The sequence below is a fragment of the Seriola dumerili genome, unplaced genomic scaffold (assembly GCF_002260705.1).
Source record: "Seriola dumerili isolate Sdu_G_001 unplaced genomic scaffold, Sdu_1.0 BDQW01000052.1, whole genome shotgun sequence".
Taxonomy (NCBI): Eukaryota; Metazoa; Chordata; class Actinopteri; order Carangiformes; family Carangidae; genus Seriola; species Seriola dumerili.
In genome coordinates this window covers 19,251,768-19,272,201 of record NW_019174307.1, presented here as the reverse complement: position 1 = coordinate 19,272,201, position 20,434 = coordinate 19,251,768, and the positions used below count along the sequence as shown (strand labels likewise).

The window sequence follows — 20,434 nt, the reverse complement described above, 5'->3', positions numbered from 1 at the left end:
AACACACTCCTGATTAGATTGTTGAAAATAATAGGAATGATTAATAAACCATTACTTAATTTGCATGCGGTAAGAGATATGAGTGAAATAAAATAATAAAATTCTTAATTCAAGGTCCATTTAGGTTCCTTTGGAGCCTTCAGTACATTTCACACTGGGGGTGTTACAATTACATGGTCAGCACCTTATACCCCTAGGCCATCAGTATACCATTTACAGAAGTGGACAACATAAAAAAACATAACAAAAAAAAAGTAAATAGTAATAATAATAGTTACTTTATTTGCTTATTCCTCCTTAATTGACATTGTTAATATTCATGAGCTCATTAACTTTGTGATACATACTATGTTTCATAGGCTAATTTAAATTTTCACTACATTTTTTATTCCATACTTGCCCCAGTTGCTACTCTCCCACTGAAAGCCAGTAACAAATTAGCTGCACTCCCAAGTTTTTTCTTTTTTTTTTTTTTTTAAAACACTGAAATTTAAATAACATGAAAAATGAATAATGTGTACCCAAAGCCTGCCAAGGTTTAGTGCTCCACTCAGACCTGAAATAGGCCATTCACTGGTGTCAGCATTTTCTTCTATTTTCATACATTTCCTGTTAGAGTATGGACAACAACAAAACTGTGGATAGAGGAAATGAAAACAATACAGAGACAGTTAGTGGCCTCATCCTTCACACACCATACCTATGCAATCTCCCCAGAGCTCAGGCAATGTGTCAGCCTGAAGGGACCTCCTGAGTACCCTCACGGCCTGTGTGAGAGAGGGAGAAAGACAGACACACAGTGAATGTGGATGATGGATGTCTGCTGCTGCTGACAAGTTGATGAATAGCCACAGGTCTCAGTGAGTGTTTAGTGCAGAGAATGTCAGGTGCAAGGAAAGCACAGTGTCGTCAGTCACAGTGACACAGTCTAAACAGATGTGCAAACACATCAGCATTCAAATGCATCAGCGCGAATTGCCTCTTTCTCAGGATGTCATCATTATACGTTTCAACTTTGAGCTCAGCAATTCTTGAGAACTATGACATATCTAAAAATATACCTGCAGAACATTATCTTGGTTCACCTGCAGGATTTTGACATGTTTTCCTGGAAATTCATGACATGTATTTTTTACTGTCTTGGGTAAGAACCAATATGATTCATTCATTACATCTTCTAATAACAAAGTGAGAGATCAGACAATGTGTGCACCCACCGTTGCTAAAAGTTTTGTTTGTCCTGAGGATGCTGCTAAAGGCCTGTGAAATGTCCAGTAAGTTCATCAGCAATCACCCTCTGGAGACCATGAATATCTACACCAAATCTTATGCCAGTGTCTCTGGTGGCTGTTTGCATATCTTGAAATCTTTCTCTGGACCAAATTGTAGGACAAAGTAACAGAAAACTGATGGACATTCAGTGTGTAGTGATCTGATATATTTGATTTTCTTAAAGTCAAACACGTTAAGACGCCAAAAATTGACAAAGAGAACTCATTTAGTAGCCATGGAGAGTACTACTCGGGCTGTGAAAGCAGGTGTCGCTATAAGGGAGCTCTGAAAAAACACTCTCTCTAATAGTCCACTTACTACAGGGCAGTTTGTAGTTCCAGTGAAGGGACGATTTACTGGTCTGGCATACAATGATATTTTACACAATAGAAAATAAAATTCTCCCAAAGCATGGTCCATAAAGACATGGTTTTCCCAGTTTGGTGTGGGAGAAATGTACTATACATTTTTTGTCAGAGATCCTCCGTTGAAAGACTTGTACATTTACCAGGCACAATGGAGGAAACCCTATCAAAGTACATTATAGGAAGTGTAGGATGTAGTGCTTTTGGAGCATGATCCATGATTATGACTAAATGTCAAGATATCTCAGTCTCTGCTGCATCACCACGGATCAGTCTTTCCAAAAATATAACTCTTGCAAGTCCTCCGATTTAATGAAAGTAATTTATCATTGGAATGCTCTTTCAGTTATTGATTTTTGTTAATGTGCAAGTATGTAGTTGGAATACAGCATCTTCAGCATGAGGGAAATGAGGGTCTTGAACAGAAGTGATCATAAATAATTAACAGTAAATGTCTTGGTATAATAAGCTGTACACTTAACGTCCATGTGTGAATTAAAGTTGTATACAGGGTGTAGCTGCTGCTGCTAAATAAGATTAATATAGAGAAGATACACCTGATTTACCTGAAAGGTCAATTCCACCAGAAACAGTCAGACAACAGTCAGTTGTCACTCTTTACACGGAACATGGTTTTTATGTAAGTCTAGCTTGCATTCATTTGCAGAAACATCTTTTGTTGTCGGTTGTTAAACATGGAAGCTATTCATTAAAGGTCAGTTCAGTTTCCCCTGACGGTTCCACCGGTCAACCCAGTCAGTCTTCGACATTTTCATGGCACAGATTTGATGGATTTCCTAAATTTTAATTGACCAACTTCTACCAGCGATATCATAAAATAAATGCTTTTCCTCTGAGTATTGACTGAAAGCTCCATTGAATTTCACACAGAGTGAACATATGGATCGTTCAGCAAAGAATGCAAATAATTCTAATTACTGCCTCATGAGAAACGAGCTAAAGAAAATCTTCACCTCTCTCTAGCAGACACTCAAAGGTCCATTTATTTCACTGTTTGTCCCAGTGTCAGCGTATTGATAGGCAAGAGAAAAATAATAATAATAATGGGATGGAACTAAAGTACAGAAAACAGGTCGTTGCTTTTTAATGATGCATCTGAAAAAAGAAGGGGTCATGTGTGGGCTTGTATAAAAAAAATGAACACAATGATGTCACAGGGAAGCAGAGGGGAGGTAGAGAACAGGCGGACGGATGAAGGCAGAATGCAGATTGACATCACAAAGATATAATCCTGAAGAGCCCCAAACACAATTATCCATAAAGGGAAAATGGCTTCTGTTAAGGATACTTGAATGCAAGCAGACCTTGACTTAGTATTAACAACCCTCCATTTCTTATGCTCATTTTCCACAGGTTAAAGTGCGTGTCCTTCCCCTCCAAGAAAACCCACAAAGAAGTAATGAATCAAAGCTCCCAGGCATGAAAAATGCTCTGCCCCTTTGAAAATCCTCTAAAGTGAAATTGGGATTGAGAGGTTATTTCTGCCTGTGCTCAAAGACATTAATCAGCCTGCTATGGCTCAACACTGCATGCATCCCAACAACAGCACTTTATCTAAACAGACCTACGTGACCCTGCAATCACTGAACACAAGAAACTTCAGTCTCAAAGTCACTCCTCGGCTTAGACCGAGCCTTCAGGTGGAAGATGTGAAGTCTTGACTCCCCACAGGTTTCTCAGGACATCGATCCTAAGTGTTTTTTTTTTTTTGTCATGCTTGTCCTCTTTGAAACAACGAAGTTCAAGAAAAGGAGCTGTGACAGCTACTTTCACCAACGTCACCATGAGTGGGGTCACTTTTAGGTCCTGTGCCATTTTCCAGCCATTTCTCATAATAAAGCCATCAGTGTCAGATCTGCTGAGTGCCGCTCATGGTCCATTTGTTTCCTTTCAGAGATGCAGAAATGAGAGAAATGTCAAAACAAACAAGCACAAAAACTGCTTTCACCAGGACTGTCCATCAGCCGAGCCAACCGACAAGGTCAACTTCTATTTTTTTTCATTGTGTCAACAGAGCAGCCTGGCGCTGCTGCTGCTGCTGCTGTAAACATGTGCTCACACTCTCAGCGCTGAGCTGAGAGTTTATAAAGAGTGTAAAGAGATTAAAGAGTCTCTTTATTCAGAATGGATGGATACGGACGAGGCAGCCAACATCAGTCATTAGAAGTTGTGACCATTTTTTCACCTTTGTAGTGATGATTAATTTCTACAATAATCAATTACTTGTGTTGTTTATTAGCAACATTAATGCTGTTTAGTGCTTCTCATCCAATTCCCTAATGAATGGAGTCGCCAGTCATGTCAGCCCGTCTGTACTAGCACAGCAGTGCTTTGACACCAGCATGCTAACATGTTCATAATGTCAACAGAGACTATATATAGAATATCAATTACATGTTTAATTGCTAATGTTTAACATGTTCACAATCTTAGTTTTGTATGTTAGCATGCTAACATTTCGTTAGCATTACAAAGTGCAGTTGAGGCCGAAGGGAATGTCAGGTACTTGGTCAAGAAACAAATTATTGGTCAAATCACTGGCCTGATGGTTATTACAATTACAATTCCTCCTGTGGGGACATGAATGTGTGCGCCAAACTTCACAGTGATCTATCCATAAGAGACAATTTGCTGTCGATGGAAGTGGTGGACCGACAGACACCACTGCCATCCCCAGAGCCACAACCCAAACCGTGGCTCAACAATTATTAAATAACAAAACTTGGTTGTAAATTAACACAAACAGAATAGAGTTGTATATAAGGTATAAAAACAAGTGAAAAATGTTCTGGAAATGTTTGACTTTATTTATTTTTTATCTCGCAAGGTCCTTACTGCAATGGGCAAAACTGTACATATGGCTGGGCACAGAAAAATCAACAAAGGCAACAATGACTTCTTGGCATTAAGTGTGACAGATCCCCACACAACATGGATACCTTTGGGATAAGACAGAGGTGGTCTTTCTATTATTCAACAAACTGTGGAGGTTCCTAAAGAAAACAGACAAAGTAATCAAAAGGTAATTACTTCCCCTTGAGAGGAGAATCAACACCTAATTACGGTGACATGTCAACACCTAACTGTATAAAGAACTCGTTCAAAATGCTCTCGCATACCATGAGTCACAATAAACATTGAACACAAACAAGTGTTTGGTGCCAGCCAGAACATTTGAGACAGTTTCTCTTGGAATTAGTCCATTAAGAATCACAACGTTATTCGTCTGACGAGAAATGGTTCAGTAACATCAACTGACAATACGTCTTACTCAATACATGATATTCTGATATAGCACAGAAAAAGGACAATTCAATATTTTCATCTTGGGATACAAACAATATTTGATTTGGTGACCTAGGGGCTCAAAATTATTCAGCTGGAATGCAAAATTACAAACAAACTAGTTCCCTTTAATTGTGTTTCGCTATCCCTGAGAACCGTATTCATGATGAAAGAAACCAAAGTCTTGAATAACAAGTTCAGCTACAGATAAGCCTTTAAATATTTATGTCGGCCGAAGCGTGGGAGCTGAAAACACAAACATTAAAAAAGTGGCCACAGAGGTAATAATGATAGCTCTGAATCAATGATGATGTTACGCTGGGAGAAGCCGGTAAGGGAGCCTGGAGACTTCACTCATTTAATGCTTAATTACGTCTTGGATGTACTGTGAAGTCATCTCTTTGAATATGATGGAGGGCATGGGAGAGCAGTGTCCAAGCTGACTGAGGCCAAGGCATGGCAGGCAGGCAGATAGAGATCGGGGCAAAACTGGCCTGAGTGCTGTCACTTTGCTTTTGGCTCCTTGCTGTCGTTCTTTTCGGCAGAAAGTGGTGGAAACATGTGGCCATAAAACAGACTGTAAACTTAAACAAAAACCCTGAATGCCCAAAGTGTAAACCAGTGGTCTGAATTATTCCAACATCTCCCTGAACATTGTATGAATGCAGGATATTGGGTGATTACTTTAACAGGAGGAGGGAAGATTCTCGTTTTGGACATTTTATGATCAGCATGCAATATAGATGAGCCTCTCCCATACCTGTGTAAATGAGCCCTACGCTTGTTAAAACTGATGAAATCCCACTGTGAATGAACAACACAGGACGTACAAGAGGTGAAATGTCACTACAGCTGTGAATGTTAATATTTGGAAAAGTACAATGCATGAAAATATCAAGGGCAATGCGCAGTAATATTTGGCATTTCATGTTTTTTTTTTTCCCTTCTCGTTTGACGTGTTCTGCTCCATGACTTACTTGAGGGAATTGCAAGGGCACCAGGCCTCTGATTCCCCTCCACTCATCATTTCATATCTCTGCAATTCCAGCAATTTTTCTTTCCTTCTTTTTTTTTTATATCTGTAAGGCCACAGCACATTTGAGCAAACAAAAAAAAAGAGTCATTTCTAAAAGCAAAACTAATCATGAAAGCTTGGAACCATACCGATTATTGACCCTTTGGCCATGATTTCACCTACCTCACATTGCTACGGTACCTGATTACCTACAGTAGCACTTCTCACAGCTTTGGGCTGTTTCAGATGTTAGTGTTAAACGCAGTTATCTTCCAGCTGATCTGTGAGGATAACAAAGCAATATTCTGGATGGTTGTGGACTTGAGACGTCAGGATTCTGTACAAAAATATTGGATCAGGTGTATGACAATTATCAGCATGTGTCTCTTCTAGAGGCAGAGCAGGGATGATGGGACTTGATTAGGACCCCTGTAAAGTGACGGACAGTGTATCCTCCATCTTTAACTAATGATGCCCACCACCCTCCACTATGGGTGTCAGTCAGTCACACATACCCCCACAGGGCTAAGCAGGGGTCAGTATTGCATAGATACTGTATAGGGTGTAGCTTTTCACATATGCAGTCACAGTGTTTGGGCAAAGTAAAACAAAAATGAAAAATGAAATCACTTTTTTGTCTGTGTATTTTCTGCCCATCAGAATATCCATGAAAAAAAAAAAAAGAAGTCTCAGGTGGTCGGTCTGACTGTAGGTACTCTGTTGGTATTATTACAAACGTGATCACCACGGTATAAAAAATAGCCTTTCGCTGAGGTCATCAAGTCTCCCATGTCAGTGCGGATAGGGCCCTTGCCAGGGTCAAGGGTCACAGTGCAATGACAAACTGTGCAGTGCAACACCCCCACCCCCCACCCCTCCCTCACTGCACACCAGCCTCAAAGCTCCTCCTTCCTCTTGACAACCTTTTCCTGGTCGCGTCCTCTTAGGCTGCGCATGAATCCTGTGAAGCCCGCCTCCTGTGGAGAGAGGGACAGTTAGTGAGTCACTTAGTGACTGTTTCACAACTTGAGGCAGCTTATCAGTCTTGAAATGCCCTTTTCTGATCTAATTTAAATCAAGAGTCCCGTCATTAAACATTATCTCAACTTGGCCTGACAGGTGGGAGATAAGAAATGTAAACGCAGAATCCAAATGTTGTTGCCAATCTCAAGGTCAATCTGCTTAGCCGCATCTAAAATATCAACATCTACGTGTTTTATTCTCTCGTCTAATAATCCACTTAAGGTTGCGCTGTGTGCATGACACCGGCCCTGGACAATCTTATATTTTACCATAAATAGTTCAATAAATAGTTCAGTTAGCATAATATTTCTGTCCATTTGTGGTGATCTGTCCAGAAGAAAAGTCTAGGCGTGAAAAACTGCAGCAAAGATCCATCTGAACAACACATTACAGACGACTTCTTTCATGTGTTTGCACAGACACGGTGGAATCGCTACTGAGAATGTGGACGTGCAGACTAGATGTCGAGTGTGTAGTCTCAGAGGCCGTAAGTGACAAAGCAGGTGAGATATTCACTCCGACTTACCCCACGATCTCCACTGTATCTTTCCACAAACTTGCCGTAGTTGTAGTAGTTGAACGTCGGGTAGCCCTCCACCCCTTCCTGCTTACACAGCTCGTGGTTCTGTCCTTTTGTACAGTCCACAGCGGCGTACACAATCTGAAGAAGAACAGATGACAACAGTGAGCAAAGAATAATGCAACATAGAGCGAGGCATTTATCAACTTTATTATCAACCTCATGTAATGTCAAAAATATCATTTCAAGTCGTCAAATCTCTAAGAAATATGTTTCACATGTTGGCATACTTGTCAGGATGCATTGCATGTGGGTTTAAACTCCTTAGAAAACATTCTTCAATCTATGTTGGAGAAAAAAATTACCCAATGAAAACTTGATGAAGTTTAATGTAGCTACTCATTTGTGCTGCCTGTGGATATAAAAGCTGCCAAGATTTGCAACATCTTTTGCCTCTTAAACCCTGTTGAAAGCAAGTTTATTTATGATTTGGCTCCCATTCTATCATTATATGTCCCTGTTTTATTGTTCTATAAAAATGATTTTAATTCACATTCAGCATTTTTATTGTTCCTGTTCAATTAGTTATTATTTCGGTGTCTCCGATGCGCTCACTATATTTTTGAGAGCAAATAAACTTTATTATAATTGTAGATCAATACTATAAAAAAAAATACACACAAAGTATTACATGAGAATGTAATAGAGAACTCAATATTTATCCACTTAAAACGGGTATTTACAACAAGAGCTTACATGCTTCCAGCTGCTGGCCCTGAGCAGCCTGAGCACACTCCTCTCATCCAAATTTAGACCACTACTTTCTCTTTCCAGGTTACAAAAAAATGACTGATGCATTGCTCTTCAGCTAAACCGTTTGGAGTGGGTGGTGATGGGGGGAAAAAAAAAAGGTCCCACAACAGTCACTCCTACATAAAAACAACAAGGGAGATTTATGTTGCAAAGCTGTTGCATCGATTAGTGACAAGCCACCCAATGAGGCGTAAATGCCGCCTCACTGATACATGGCTCACTCAGCGTGTCCTTTTGGACAGCTGAAATGTCACCCTCTCTCAGGGTGCTGAACGCCGCACAGTGAACTTGTCAACATCAAATAATCGCTCGCCGTCCATCTGTCTGCTCGAGCTGAATGCGGAAATGACAGATCTGCTGCAGAACGAAAACGCATTAGACACTTTTCTCTGCGTGGCCTACCGTGAAGCGACTCTCTAAAACTTCTTGTCCTAATTACAAAATACAAGTGTCTCTCGATTTTTTTTCCATTATGCAAATACAAACACTCAAATGCTGAGAATCTGCATAAGCACCAACATACTGTTAGATGAGTACACTGTTGTCGAGTGGCGACTTTGTCTGCATCAGCAGCGAAGACATCGGAATGCGAAGGGAGTGGAGGGGAATAAAACTTGAGGCTACTACACACCAGTGGGCAAGACAGAGCCTATAAAGGGATAATCTTCCTCTACGGTCTGTTACTCAAGTGCCTTCAACTCTATGTGCCCCCACAACAATAGGATTTCACAGACTTGCTCCAAGCTGTGTTTATTCAGCAGGACTGAGGTGTTTCCCCTTTGAAAGAGCAAATTAAAAGTCAACAAAAATCTAGCTGACAACACTGCTTAAAATCATCCTATTCTTAGGTCACGAAAAGATAGTTTACAATTGGAGAGGCTTTTAATATTTATCCACTTCTGAGTAACGACAGTTTGAAATACACAGAGTGCTTTAAGCAGCAACAAGGGACATAATGTAACTACAGACTTTATCCGGCTGCTCGTCCCTGTGTAATCAATCAGAGCTGCTGTGAATTGACAGAACAAAATGAAGTCGTGGAGACGTTGTTCTTCAAAGTCTGCAGCTGCTTCCATTATTGACCCATCTTCAAGTGGCAGAGGACCACACATCACGCCACCGATCCAACAGCAACATTTCCAAGGAGCCGTTTATTACCGGTTGACTTGGTCTCAATCCACCAGCGTCAGACTGAGGAGCAGAGCAGTAATCAAACTATACCGATAACACTCACATCGTGCTCGGTCCTCACAACAAAGCCCCTGTACTTTATAGCTGTCCCCAAGCTGCTATGCAATACTGGAAATACAGTAAATCAAGAAATATTTTAATAGATCAGTATCAGTTATCTTGAAGAGAGACAACGTAATAAAAAAAAAAGAATACACTCTCCTTTTCATGAATAGTGGCAGCAGATCTCTCTTAAATTCAGGGCCTGTCCCGTCTCATGACTTTGTGCTGCCTGTCTTTCCCGTGCTGAAAGTTTCTCTCTCCTGCATCTTGCTGCACGCTGCCTGGACATCTTCACCTTTCTGCACTCCTTCCTGGCTGAAGGAGTATTTACAGTTGAAATGGGATACTTGGGTGGATAATTCTGACTTGGATCTTATTTTTATAGCTTTGGCCATCATTTGTATTGGTTATGACTGCGTTGTGCTCATCAAAGTACACTGTCCCAAAAAGCATTTTTCCCATACACAATTATTGGAAAAGGAGCGGCTATAAAATGTTAAATATATGTTTTGACTTTTTTTATTGTCAGATTTTTGATTCATTCTGTCCAATAACATTTGGAAAGTCTAGAAAAGTCGTTTTAGTTTTTATTTTATTCCATTCATGTGTTTGGGGAGTTAGCCAGCACAGCAGGCAGATTCTTGGAAACGCATGCTCTTACTCAGCTTGACTGGAGAAGTCTCTAGCGTCTGTGCGCTAAAGTGGAAGGTTCTTTGTTTGCACAGGATAAACGATACAGGGACCCACGTAAAAACAGCTTCATAGCGCTACCAGGGATCTACAGTAAAAATCCTCTGTCATTATTTTCCAGGAAGTGACAGTGTACCAGTAAGCCTCCATTTAATGGGGTATTAAAGTGTTCACTGTGCAGCTGCATCATGTACGAATACAATGGATAACAGGGAGGAAACTCCATATTGCTACATGTTCAGACAGCTTTTGGAAACAAGCAGCTCCAGCCAATGTGCACCTTTAATGCTGCTATTGATTGGAATTTGTGGAAAAGACAAACAGCTCAGAACAAACCCTGAGCACAGCTCCCCTGCTGTCATACAGCACAGAATGTTTTAATTGTTTGTGTCTTCAAAGCCGGAGCTAAGCTCGTGTTTGTCTTTGGTAATTGAGGCAAGGGCAGCTAATAGACTGTGATCAACACTGGCCTGGTACAATACACTGTGTCTCGGCTTTATAAATAGAGAGGATTGCCAAGTAAACACTCAGAGCTCTCTTGTTCAAACACAACTTCACACCTCCAGTGGCCACTTGAGGGACGACGATAGGGAAGAAATCTTAAGCTTCTGTACTTATATAACCTTTGCAGATATGAGCGTCCCCTGGTTCAGCAGCTTGTGGAGGTTTTACCATAAGGATACTGATCCGAACAACACAGCTAAGCGGTGAAGCAATGTCAAAGCGCCTTGAGCTGTTGTGGCCACTGGATACTGGATGTCAAAACTAAACATTTCCGACTCTTCTGAAAGTCCTGACATTTATCTTCAAATAAAGTTTTTAGGTTGTTAGGGTGTCAATACTTTGTGTTTCATGGTGGCCATTTTGGGAATCATAGCTCCGTATTGTTGCTTGCGCTCGTTGGACTGACGGGTGTCAAACCACCAGGCAGGGCCAGAATCTGTTCTTAATGACTTGCCTGGTTATATAAGTAAAGGTTATACTGGTGTATTTCAGTGTGAAATGAAGGAATGAACAAAGGAATGTACGAGTTCCTAAAGTGGTAGCTGACGGGCAGTACTCAGACTTGTACACAAACAGCTCGTCTGCTGAGGTTTAATACTATCCAGAAATGTTACAAAGGATTGCCTCAGAAAAATGGATGACTAAGATGTTGAGGACATGTCACTGTTTCGAGCCATCTGACAATGATTTTGAAAAATTCCAAAATAATGAGACAATAACATTGCCTGAGCACCACTGGAGCATGTGCACTTAACATTAAGCATCTCAATGAGTCAACAATTTGATGTTTTTTTTAAAAGGTGAGTGTCACTTTGAGACGATAAATTATAGCTCACGGTATCGCCAGACACGCGCCCACATTTTTTTTTTTTTAACTGCGTGTGTGTGTGTGTGAGAGTGAGTCACACAGTTAAGGAGGCTTGGAAATATTGAGCCCTGCAGTCAGAGGGTATTAACAAGGAAGAGCAGGAGTGGGAGGTGTCGGGACACAAGTCCTGAGGGAAAAGGAATAAGAGGGAGCAGAGATGATGGAGGATGAGGATGAATGTGTGTGCTGTTGTAATTCCATGAACAGTCAGTGACCTGAAGATTTGTGGAGACTGTGTTGGCTTTAGCCAAGTGGTCAAATTCCTAACTGTCACATGGAGACAGATACGAGGAACGAGGTGGAAGGAGTTCTAAGTTTTAGGTTGTGAGTTTTCAGGATACCACTGTAATGCTAAGATCTTATCAGACATCTTGAAATATGTGAGTGTAATCACTCTGCAGGCTCATTTTAGATTACCTGTTTCTTTTTTTTTTATAAAACTCTGACATCTATTGAGCTGTTATTAAAATCCAAAAAGTCTGTACAAAAGTTACAGAATTAACATTAAGTGTCAACATTTGTGTGAACATTTAAATCCAATTCATATTTGACAGCAATACATACAGAACTGGAAGTGTGACTAGACCTACGTTATATATTTTGTTGAGTTGTGTTCTTACATTATGTTAACTGTTTCCATCTATTTTTAAATTCTGTAGAAATGAATCATTTTAATCATGGTAATGGTCCATTTCATTTGGTCACCTGTCAATGTCATACCCCCCTTTTTGCACGAGTCATTATTGTGGTTGTGTGCCAGAAGCTCAAAATAGACTTTTTAAGCCACATTTTTATGACACACTTTTTAGATCTTGGTTGTGTTTAACTATGTATTTTAACCGGATGAAGGATTTTACTCACTGGACGTCTCGGATGTTATCAGAGAACAAAGCTGAGCAAACATTAGCAGCAGCTCAGCACGGAGCCCCTTTGAGGCACCGAACAGTGTGGGACACACTGATTTTATCACGTGAAACTGCTTAATTCAGCATTTTTACCAGATTTAGTCACCGGGTCAGTTTGTTTTGGAGACAAAGGGAACTCTGCTGATAATCTGGCTACTGGTAAAAAACCTTCTGAAAGTTATCAGAGAAACAAGCTGAGGAAAATTTAACAGCAGCTACTATGGGACAATTTTTAATAAAATTTTAGTCAGTATTTTTACCGGTTTTAATCACTTGATCCGTTTCATTTTTAGAAAGTAAGAGACCTCTGCGGATAATTTTGCTCCCGACAAAAAACCTCCTGAAAGACACTGAGGGAATCCTAACTGGGAGAAGCTGACTGCAATGACAGCAATGGCGGTGAAGACAACAACTCCCATGATCCCACTTCACAATGTCACCAAACTCAATCTTTTGTTATCGTTTTGATTGAGAGACCGCTAGTAGCAAAAATATCACATACTGTATATTTAAGAGGCTAAACACATCCCAGCACTGAAGCTGCACTGGACACACAGCGATGAAATCCACACTGATCTGGGTCATGATCAGGAAACATCATCAGAAGGCATCAAGAGTTAGCTTGAGCTATGAGGTATCCTTACCACACTGCTGCTGCCAGGTGTAAAAGTATGTTTTCAACTGAATGTGTGAAGAGGAAACACTAACCTTGCGGTCCTCTTTGAAGAGCTCCGCCGCTGTGGTGAAGTGGGGGACAGCGTTTTTACAGTGTGGACACCCTGTGAGAGGAGAACATACAGATGGGACATTATTACAGCTCATCATTACACATTTACAACGCAACATCCGGCCTCACATCCTAAACAACACCGCGGCGGGGGGCAATAATGTCACATAAACACGATGCTACAAAAAACGCACACAATCAGAGGTACTACAAAATCATTTTAATACATCGTTTACTCAATCTCAAACACGTTCATAAAGCACGTGGCCCTGTCACAATCCTGCAGTTATTTAGGGGCTCACGCCACATTAGAGATGGTTCAGTTGTGTGTTATGAGAGACTGTAAATCTCTTTATTGCTGCCATAAACACAACCTCCCCGGAGCTCTCTCTGCTCCAGCAGCCATCCATTTACAGTATGTCAATACTTACACAAATACACCTCTAGGTACCACAACGACAGATCATGTTTACAGGCAGAAGGTTGTATGGTCAGTATTAAACTGTGAGGGAATATTTTCTGATTCCAGCTTAATCGCGCTAAGGAGAGGAAGATGTGTTCTTGCATGGCACTTGCAATCAAGCAGAGTGATTGTTGCTGTAATGACTTTTGATTTTCTGTTTGTCTTATTCTTTTTGTTGCTAATGTCAAGTACACAGTTTTTTTCCGTTCAGTGCAATCAAACTGCTGTTACCTCTGTTGGAAACTGAATTCTTGTGTAGGAGAGGTGAGAAATGCAGAAACAGCTCTTGTGGTGACGAACACATTTTCAAAAAAGGAAAAAAAAATGGGGTTATCAGTGGGTAACCGGATAAAAGCCTTTGTGTGGACGGTAAGGGTGAAATGTCAGTCAGTCAGCCCATGACAAAGAGTAACAAACGGACAATCATTTTAAGGAGGTACATACATTATTGCTTTATTTTCTTTTTTAAAGAAAGAATATCTTCCCATGGGATTACTAACTAAGCTTATTGTTAAGTTAATCAGTGCTGGCTCTTTGGATGGAAACATGTTGGTTAACAGGACGCCACAACTTCTGTTCAAACCCTCTCGAGGTGCTGTTTGACTCACCTAACCCCTCTAATACACGGCCAAGAATATGTGGATACCCAACATCACACCCACATGTGACTGCTGAGCATGTCCTTCCAAAACCATGGGAATGAATCTGCGCCTGTAACCGTCTCCATCCAGGTTTCACACTTTGGATTTGCTCACGTTGAGCCATAAGAGCATTAGTGAGGTCAAACACTGATGTGATGAGGACTTTCTCGCAGGTTCATCATAAAGATGGTCGATCGAGTAGTGGTCGGGGTCTCTCTTCCAGATCAAACTGCTGTCACAAAGTTGGAGAAGCACTGTTATCTAAAAATGTTATTGTAACATTTTCCCCTTAATTGGCCATTTAGTATACTTGCTCTCCATATTAAAGCCACTAGGTAGGAGATCATCCGAATAGTGTAACAGATTATTAAAGATGCATCTCATCTTGTAAAAGAATTTACAAAAGAAAATATATTCAGTTACCTACTGTTGAGACTGGCCCTGTTATAACCAAGATCTCAGGATTTGTTCCCATGAGTCATTAACATTAATCCCACTGTAAATGGATTTTACAGGCCAGAAGTGCACGGACAGACGACACTGTGGTGGCCACAGTTATAACTTAGTAAACTGTCCATTCATCTTCCTTTCCAAAGCTACCTCTCTGAGGCTGCATTCAGCCAACTTAGAAAGCATTTTCTGCTGAAGTACCCTATTAGCTGCAATATTCAGCGCCCTTTAAACCTTTAAAAGCTCTGTCGCAATTCTCAAACAGATATATCTTAAAAAAAAAAAAAAAAAAAAAAAAAAAAACCAAACAACCAGAGCAGATGCATATGCTGTGTTTTGTCCCCTCACATGAGGACAACAGACTTATCAGACAGATCATTGTAAGTGCTCAGAGACATGAGAGCGATAACTAAGTAAAGGGCAGGTGGCTGCACTCCAAGTACTGTATAGGAATATCTCAGCTTTCACATCTCACATTCCTCCTGTCATCCAAGCTGTTTAAAGACAGATGAAAAGGTAGGTCTGCAGCTGATAATGAGACCTGCCACTGTCATTCCTCTCCTCTGCCTGCGAAGACACTTTCACTTGTCTTTCTCATAATTACCAACAGAGGCAGACAGTGAGGTAGAGACAACAGCAGACAAAGAGACAGCCGAGGAGAAGCAGTGTGTCAGCATTGATCCTGTGCAAACTACACAAGTGAGCTAAGAAATATAAATACACCTTGACACCAAATGCATCATAATGTTTTGTTTGGAACTTAGCACCACTTATAACTACTTATGCAGGTGGCTACAAATGGGCATTTAGGGACTATCAACTTTGCTCATATTGTCTGAGGTCAGGAAAGAGCCGGCAAGAGAGAGAAGCTATGACATAACTTAGTTTCAGTTTTGTTTCAGTTATGCTGACTCAAGGCTTAAAGTTAATAACCTGAAGTCTGGAGCATCAGCCTGATGATACTTGCTAAATCTTCACGTCTTAGCAAGCAGCTGTAAGTCACCAAATGCTCAATTAGACGCAAGCTGATACAGTGAGGGTGCCGTTGGGGTGGGTGGGGTGGGTGGGGTGTAGGGGCAGCAGGTTGTTGCTGACTGATGTGCATTTCGGAGCGTCTCTTTGTAGAAGACGCGGCCGACGGAGGCAGAAGCCTGACCGCTGTGCCCCGTCTGGCTTTGACGCCCTCATCAGACACAAAGGGCAAAAAGAAAAAAGAAAAAAAAAAAAACAGGGCCAGAGGTGCATGTGTGTGTCTATGTGTGTACTGATAATTAAGCAAGTGGTCTGCTCTGTATTCCTTCTGCATCTGTGTTTTGTTTCAGACTGTCATAACACTGGGTCCCGACATTGTGGAAGAGTTCATTTCAATGACATGTTCAATGACAAAGACTTGCCTTTCTCTTTATGGAAAAGTAAAGCAGCTGAGTGAGTTAGAGCCAACACTATATTCTAAAACATGTACCCAGTTAGAGAACACATGAACTCAGTTTCAGAATTTACTCTGCTGAGTCTGTGAATTGTGTTTGTTTGTGGTGACCTTTAAAGGGGCTATTTATGAGTTTTCTCTGCTACTGAATGTGGTTTCTTGCAGGGAGGGGGTGGTGGTGACTGTCGCTTGACAAGAGCTTTAGCCATCAACGTCTTTATAATACAAGAGGTTATAATAGCAGCCCTCTGAGCAGCACTTCACAGGATCTTTTAATTTGTTTGTTATTCATTTGGATTTGCTTTGTGTCCAACTGGTGAATGTGAGTCTGTTTAGCTTTGCTTTGGACGCCACAAACCCGAGAAAATCTGGCTTTTTTTGCTGCTAGACTTGTCTGTCTGCTGTTTGATGCTGGGCTCATACAGAATGAAAACAGCTGCCTGCTGCTACTGGAAACATTGAGGACACCGAACCATACAGTAAATGGGATGTAAAATCAAAACGATGAGCTAAAAGAAGCTAGAAAGCCCAATAGAGCTGCAGAGTTGTTAAAAACTTATCACTACTAGAAACTCCTTTTATATTACTTTATTCCAACTATTAAGAATATTTATTAGAGGAGCTTGGAGGAAATGGTGGTGGACATGAGGAGGACTGGGGCTCCGGTGAACCGTTTCTATCCGTGGGGTCAGTGTGGACATTGACACTGACGCCCTCTACAGGACGAGGCCAGAGCAGTCTCTTTTTTCTGAGATGGCTGAGGTCCTTCAACGTCTGCCGGACGATGCTGAGGATGTATTATGAGTCTGTAGTGGCCAGCGCCATCCTCTATGCTGTTGTGTGCAGCAGACTGAGGGTGAACAGACTTGATAAACTCATCCACAAGGCCTTGCAGCCACGTTGTGGACGGGGAGCTAGAATCCCTGACAGCAGTGTCAGAGAGGAGAATGTTGTACAAGATAAGGACAACACTGGAAAACTCTTAACACCCTCTCCACGACGTGCATGACGTGTGCGACGTGCACAACGTGCTGACCAGCAGCAGTAGCAAGTTCAGCCAGAGACTCATTCCCCCACGTTGCACCACAGGAAATCATTCCTGCGCGTGGCCATCAATCTGTTCAACTCTTCCCTCTGAGAACTGATCAGTCAATTGAATGATCCCTGGACAGTTTTTTCCACCCATGTGCAATTACCATTTTGTTGCAATAATCCAATTACAATTCTGTACATGATTCAATCAATCAATAATACAAATTAACTGTAACTGTAAATGGCATGTAAATATCAACTATACTGTTTATTACTGACAGGGTATATTTTTATTTTTTATATTTTGAATATGGGTATTTTTATTTTTATTATTATTTTTATTATATTTTGTATATGTGGAACGGAGCACTACAATATAATTTCCTGCAGGGGATTAATAAAGTTTTTCTGATTCTGATTAAAAGCCATCAGTTGAACACTGAGAACTGATTACACACAGTTTTAACTCCCTGAACAGGCTGAAATTTAAACTGCCAGCTGTTGCAGCGACATAGGGCAAAGATACAGTTTGACGGGTCAGCCTGTGACAGTTCATGCAGCAACATAAAGGTCATTTTGTTGCTAATTAAAACATTTAACAGGACAGCTACTTTTTTCTAGGAGATTTTCTTCAGGGCTTAACTATAAAGCTGCATTATAGAATTTCACATTTTCCCTGAAATACGAGGTGGAAGAGTAATTTGTTCTCTTTTTTTAACTTGCACAAATCTATTCTCAGTAATCTGAATCATTCCTCAGTCTCCCCATGGCTTAGGTGGAGTTTATATACTGTGTGATGAGGAACTTGGCAGGCAGCTCAGTTACGTATGCACACTGCTTAAAACCCAGGATATGATCACACCGAGCCCAACTGAGCAGGGCTGTGATCACACTTGGTTTCAAAAACTTCACACACACTTTAATGTTTTGATCAAACATATGAAATTCAACAGTTTGTGAAAATTGTCTAGTGCCAAGTATAGATGAGCCTGTCAGGAGTAATTACAGACCTTTGTGGAGGGTTATTTAATGGGTGTTAAGTAGAGTTGGTATGAATGAAGCTCTTACAAGGAGCGTAGAACATGACCAGAGCATGTTTTTTCTTCTTCAGGGCCTCTCGGAAATCCTCTGATCCAAGATGGCTGACGCTGGAGGGCTTGTCTTCCCAAGACTGCTCAGGTGGAGGAGGTGCCTGGGGACTAGAGACATGAAACAGAGCAAAGTAATATTTATTATGTGTACAAAAAGGAGTGAAAAACACTGCTTTACATTTATTGTGCACAAAGATACTGAGTAGGCATCTACAGTATGCTCGTTTGCAAGAAAGAAAAATGGTCACATGTGAATACTAGTGATATAATAATACTCAATGAATGAAGCTTTACGTCAGCCATATATAAAACAGTGTTGACCTCTGGTTGCAGACTTCGTCTTTATGAAGCCTGTAATTGCCACAGCTGGACTGATGTCATTGCAAATCCATTACTTTTCACACGGACCTTTTCCAAAGATGAATCTATTACACTGCGAGGATGTTATGTAAAAAATGTTGCAGCTAATCAAGGACAAAGAAGAGTCCAGCTCTAATGTTTAAGCTCAGGACTAAATGAATAAAATGCATACGAGTTTGAATCTGTTTTTAAATGTGTCAACCCTGCATGGGCAGTGTTTGTTGGAAATTGTGTGACTCACTTGTGCATGAACTCGATGATCTTGTCTTTGCTTCGGAGCTGCGGCAGCGTGTACTTCTCCTCACCTTTCTCAAAATACTTCACAGTTGGGAAGCCAGAGATCTTGAAGCGATCCCCCACAGCTTTGTGCACTGTGGCATCCACTGCTGCCAACACGCCCGGACTCTGTGAAGTGATAACAACAGCAACGCTTAAATCATGTGGGACTTTGGTAAAATAATAACTATAGAGAGATCTGTCCAATTAGACCAATAAAGGTTCATTAGACTTACCCTTTACATGACACCAATTAACACCACCTACTTTAGAAACAGTCCATGTTCAACCTTTGCAAATGAGCACACTGGGCTTTTTGTGTATTTAAAAATGCTGCATTAATAAACACTAGCAGGGAACCAAAGAGGAGAAAAATAAATGATATTCTGGGCCTTAAGGGCTTAGGGTGAGAGAGGCTCCAGTCAATCCATATTAGATAATGGTCAGGCTTCTCCTGTTGACCTCCAGTACTGGGCAGAGAGCCACAAGAAGAAGGTCTAAGCGTCGGGCCGGGGGGACTCTCATGGATGAGATAATTGCTACAGTCACTAGGCTGGAGTTTTATTGGCCCTGCCCCTGGCTGGGGAGTGTTAGATTACCACAGAGGACATAATGGTGGAGAGGAGAGGTGAGGAACACACCCGACTAATCAGAAACACATCGAGAACTGGGCCGTTGGACAGACTGACCAGCGTGTCAGTTGCGTCGGCCAACAGCCTTCAAGCCAAGGGGATTATTATGATCTGTTAATGAGGCGCTGCTACACCGTGCAGTCCTGCATGTTCATCGGAGTGTGAAATATGAAACGTGAACAAAACACAGACGTGTAGACGTGCATGCTGTGCACACCAAAACACAAGCAAAGGTCATGAAACTTACATCTGCGCCCTTGTTAAGTATTTCAGCAGCTTCATCATACTCTGGCTTCATCTTCTTGCAGTGGCCACACCCTAAAAGATTCAGATTACACATTAGAGTCGGACCTGACGGATTTCTGAGGCTGATATCAGTGTTGCTATTCGAGAGTCAAAAAAACTGATAACAAAGTATCTGCCAATTTTTTTTTTTTTACCTCTTATTAAGAACATTTTGGTAATAATCTCTTGAAACTTGTTATTTATCACTTTAAATGGCAAATTTAATTAATTATACATAAAAACTAAAATTAAAAATAAAACAAAATGTCAAGAAAAATACATCCTACAGTATAAAACATTTATGTCCTGCAATCTTCATTCACACACGGGCCAATATGAGCCAATAATAACAGCCTACTATCAAAAACAGTCAAATTAGTGAGAGTAACTAAGACAGGAATCTCCTTTCAACCATAATGGACATGTAAACAAGAAATATATAAAATACTATTTGTTCCTGAAGGAAAGATTTCCATAAACCCAAGGCTGAGAGCTATCCTCGAATCTTGCAATCTTTGCACAACATTACATCCACAG

The 20,434-nt window shown here is 40.9% G+C and overlaps 1 protein-coding gene across 1 annotated transcript in view; it reads right to left on the bottom strand.

Moving 5' to 3' along the window:
* Positions 1 to 4,444: 4,444 nt before the first annotated feature.
* Positions 4,445 to 20,434, bottom strand: part of pdia5 (protein disulfide isomerase family A member 5) — a 53,636-nt gene continuing 37,646 nt past the window's right edge. Inside the window, exons 12-17 of the mRNA XM_022741241.1 lie at positions 19,860 to 19,930; positions 18,946 to 19,109; positions 18,322 to 18,452; positions 13,223 to 13,293; positions 7,508 to 7,642; positions 4,445 to 6,935 (exon numbers count right to left, since the gene is read on the bottom strand). Of these exons, the coding sequence (XP_022596962.1) occupies positions 6,855 to 6,935; positions 7,508 to 7,642; positions 13,223 to 13,293; positions 18,322 to 18,452; positions 18,946 to 19,109; positions 19,860 to 19,930 (653 nt within the window). The 3' untranslated portion in view covers positions 4,445 to 6,854. The remainder of the gene's footprint in view (positions 6,936 to 7,507; positions 7,643 to 13,222; positions 13,294 to 18,321; positions 18,453 to 18,945; positions 19,110 to 19,859; positions 19,931 to 20,434) is intronic.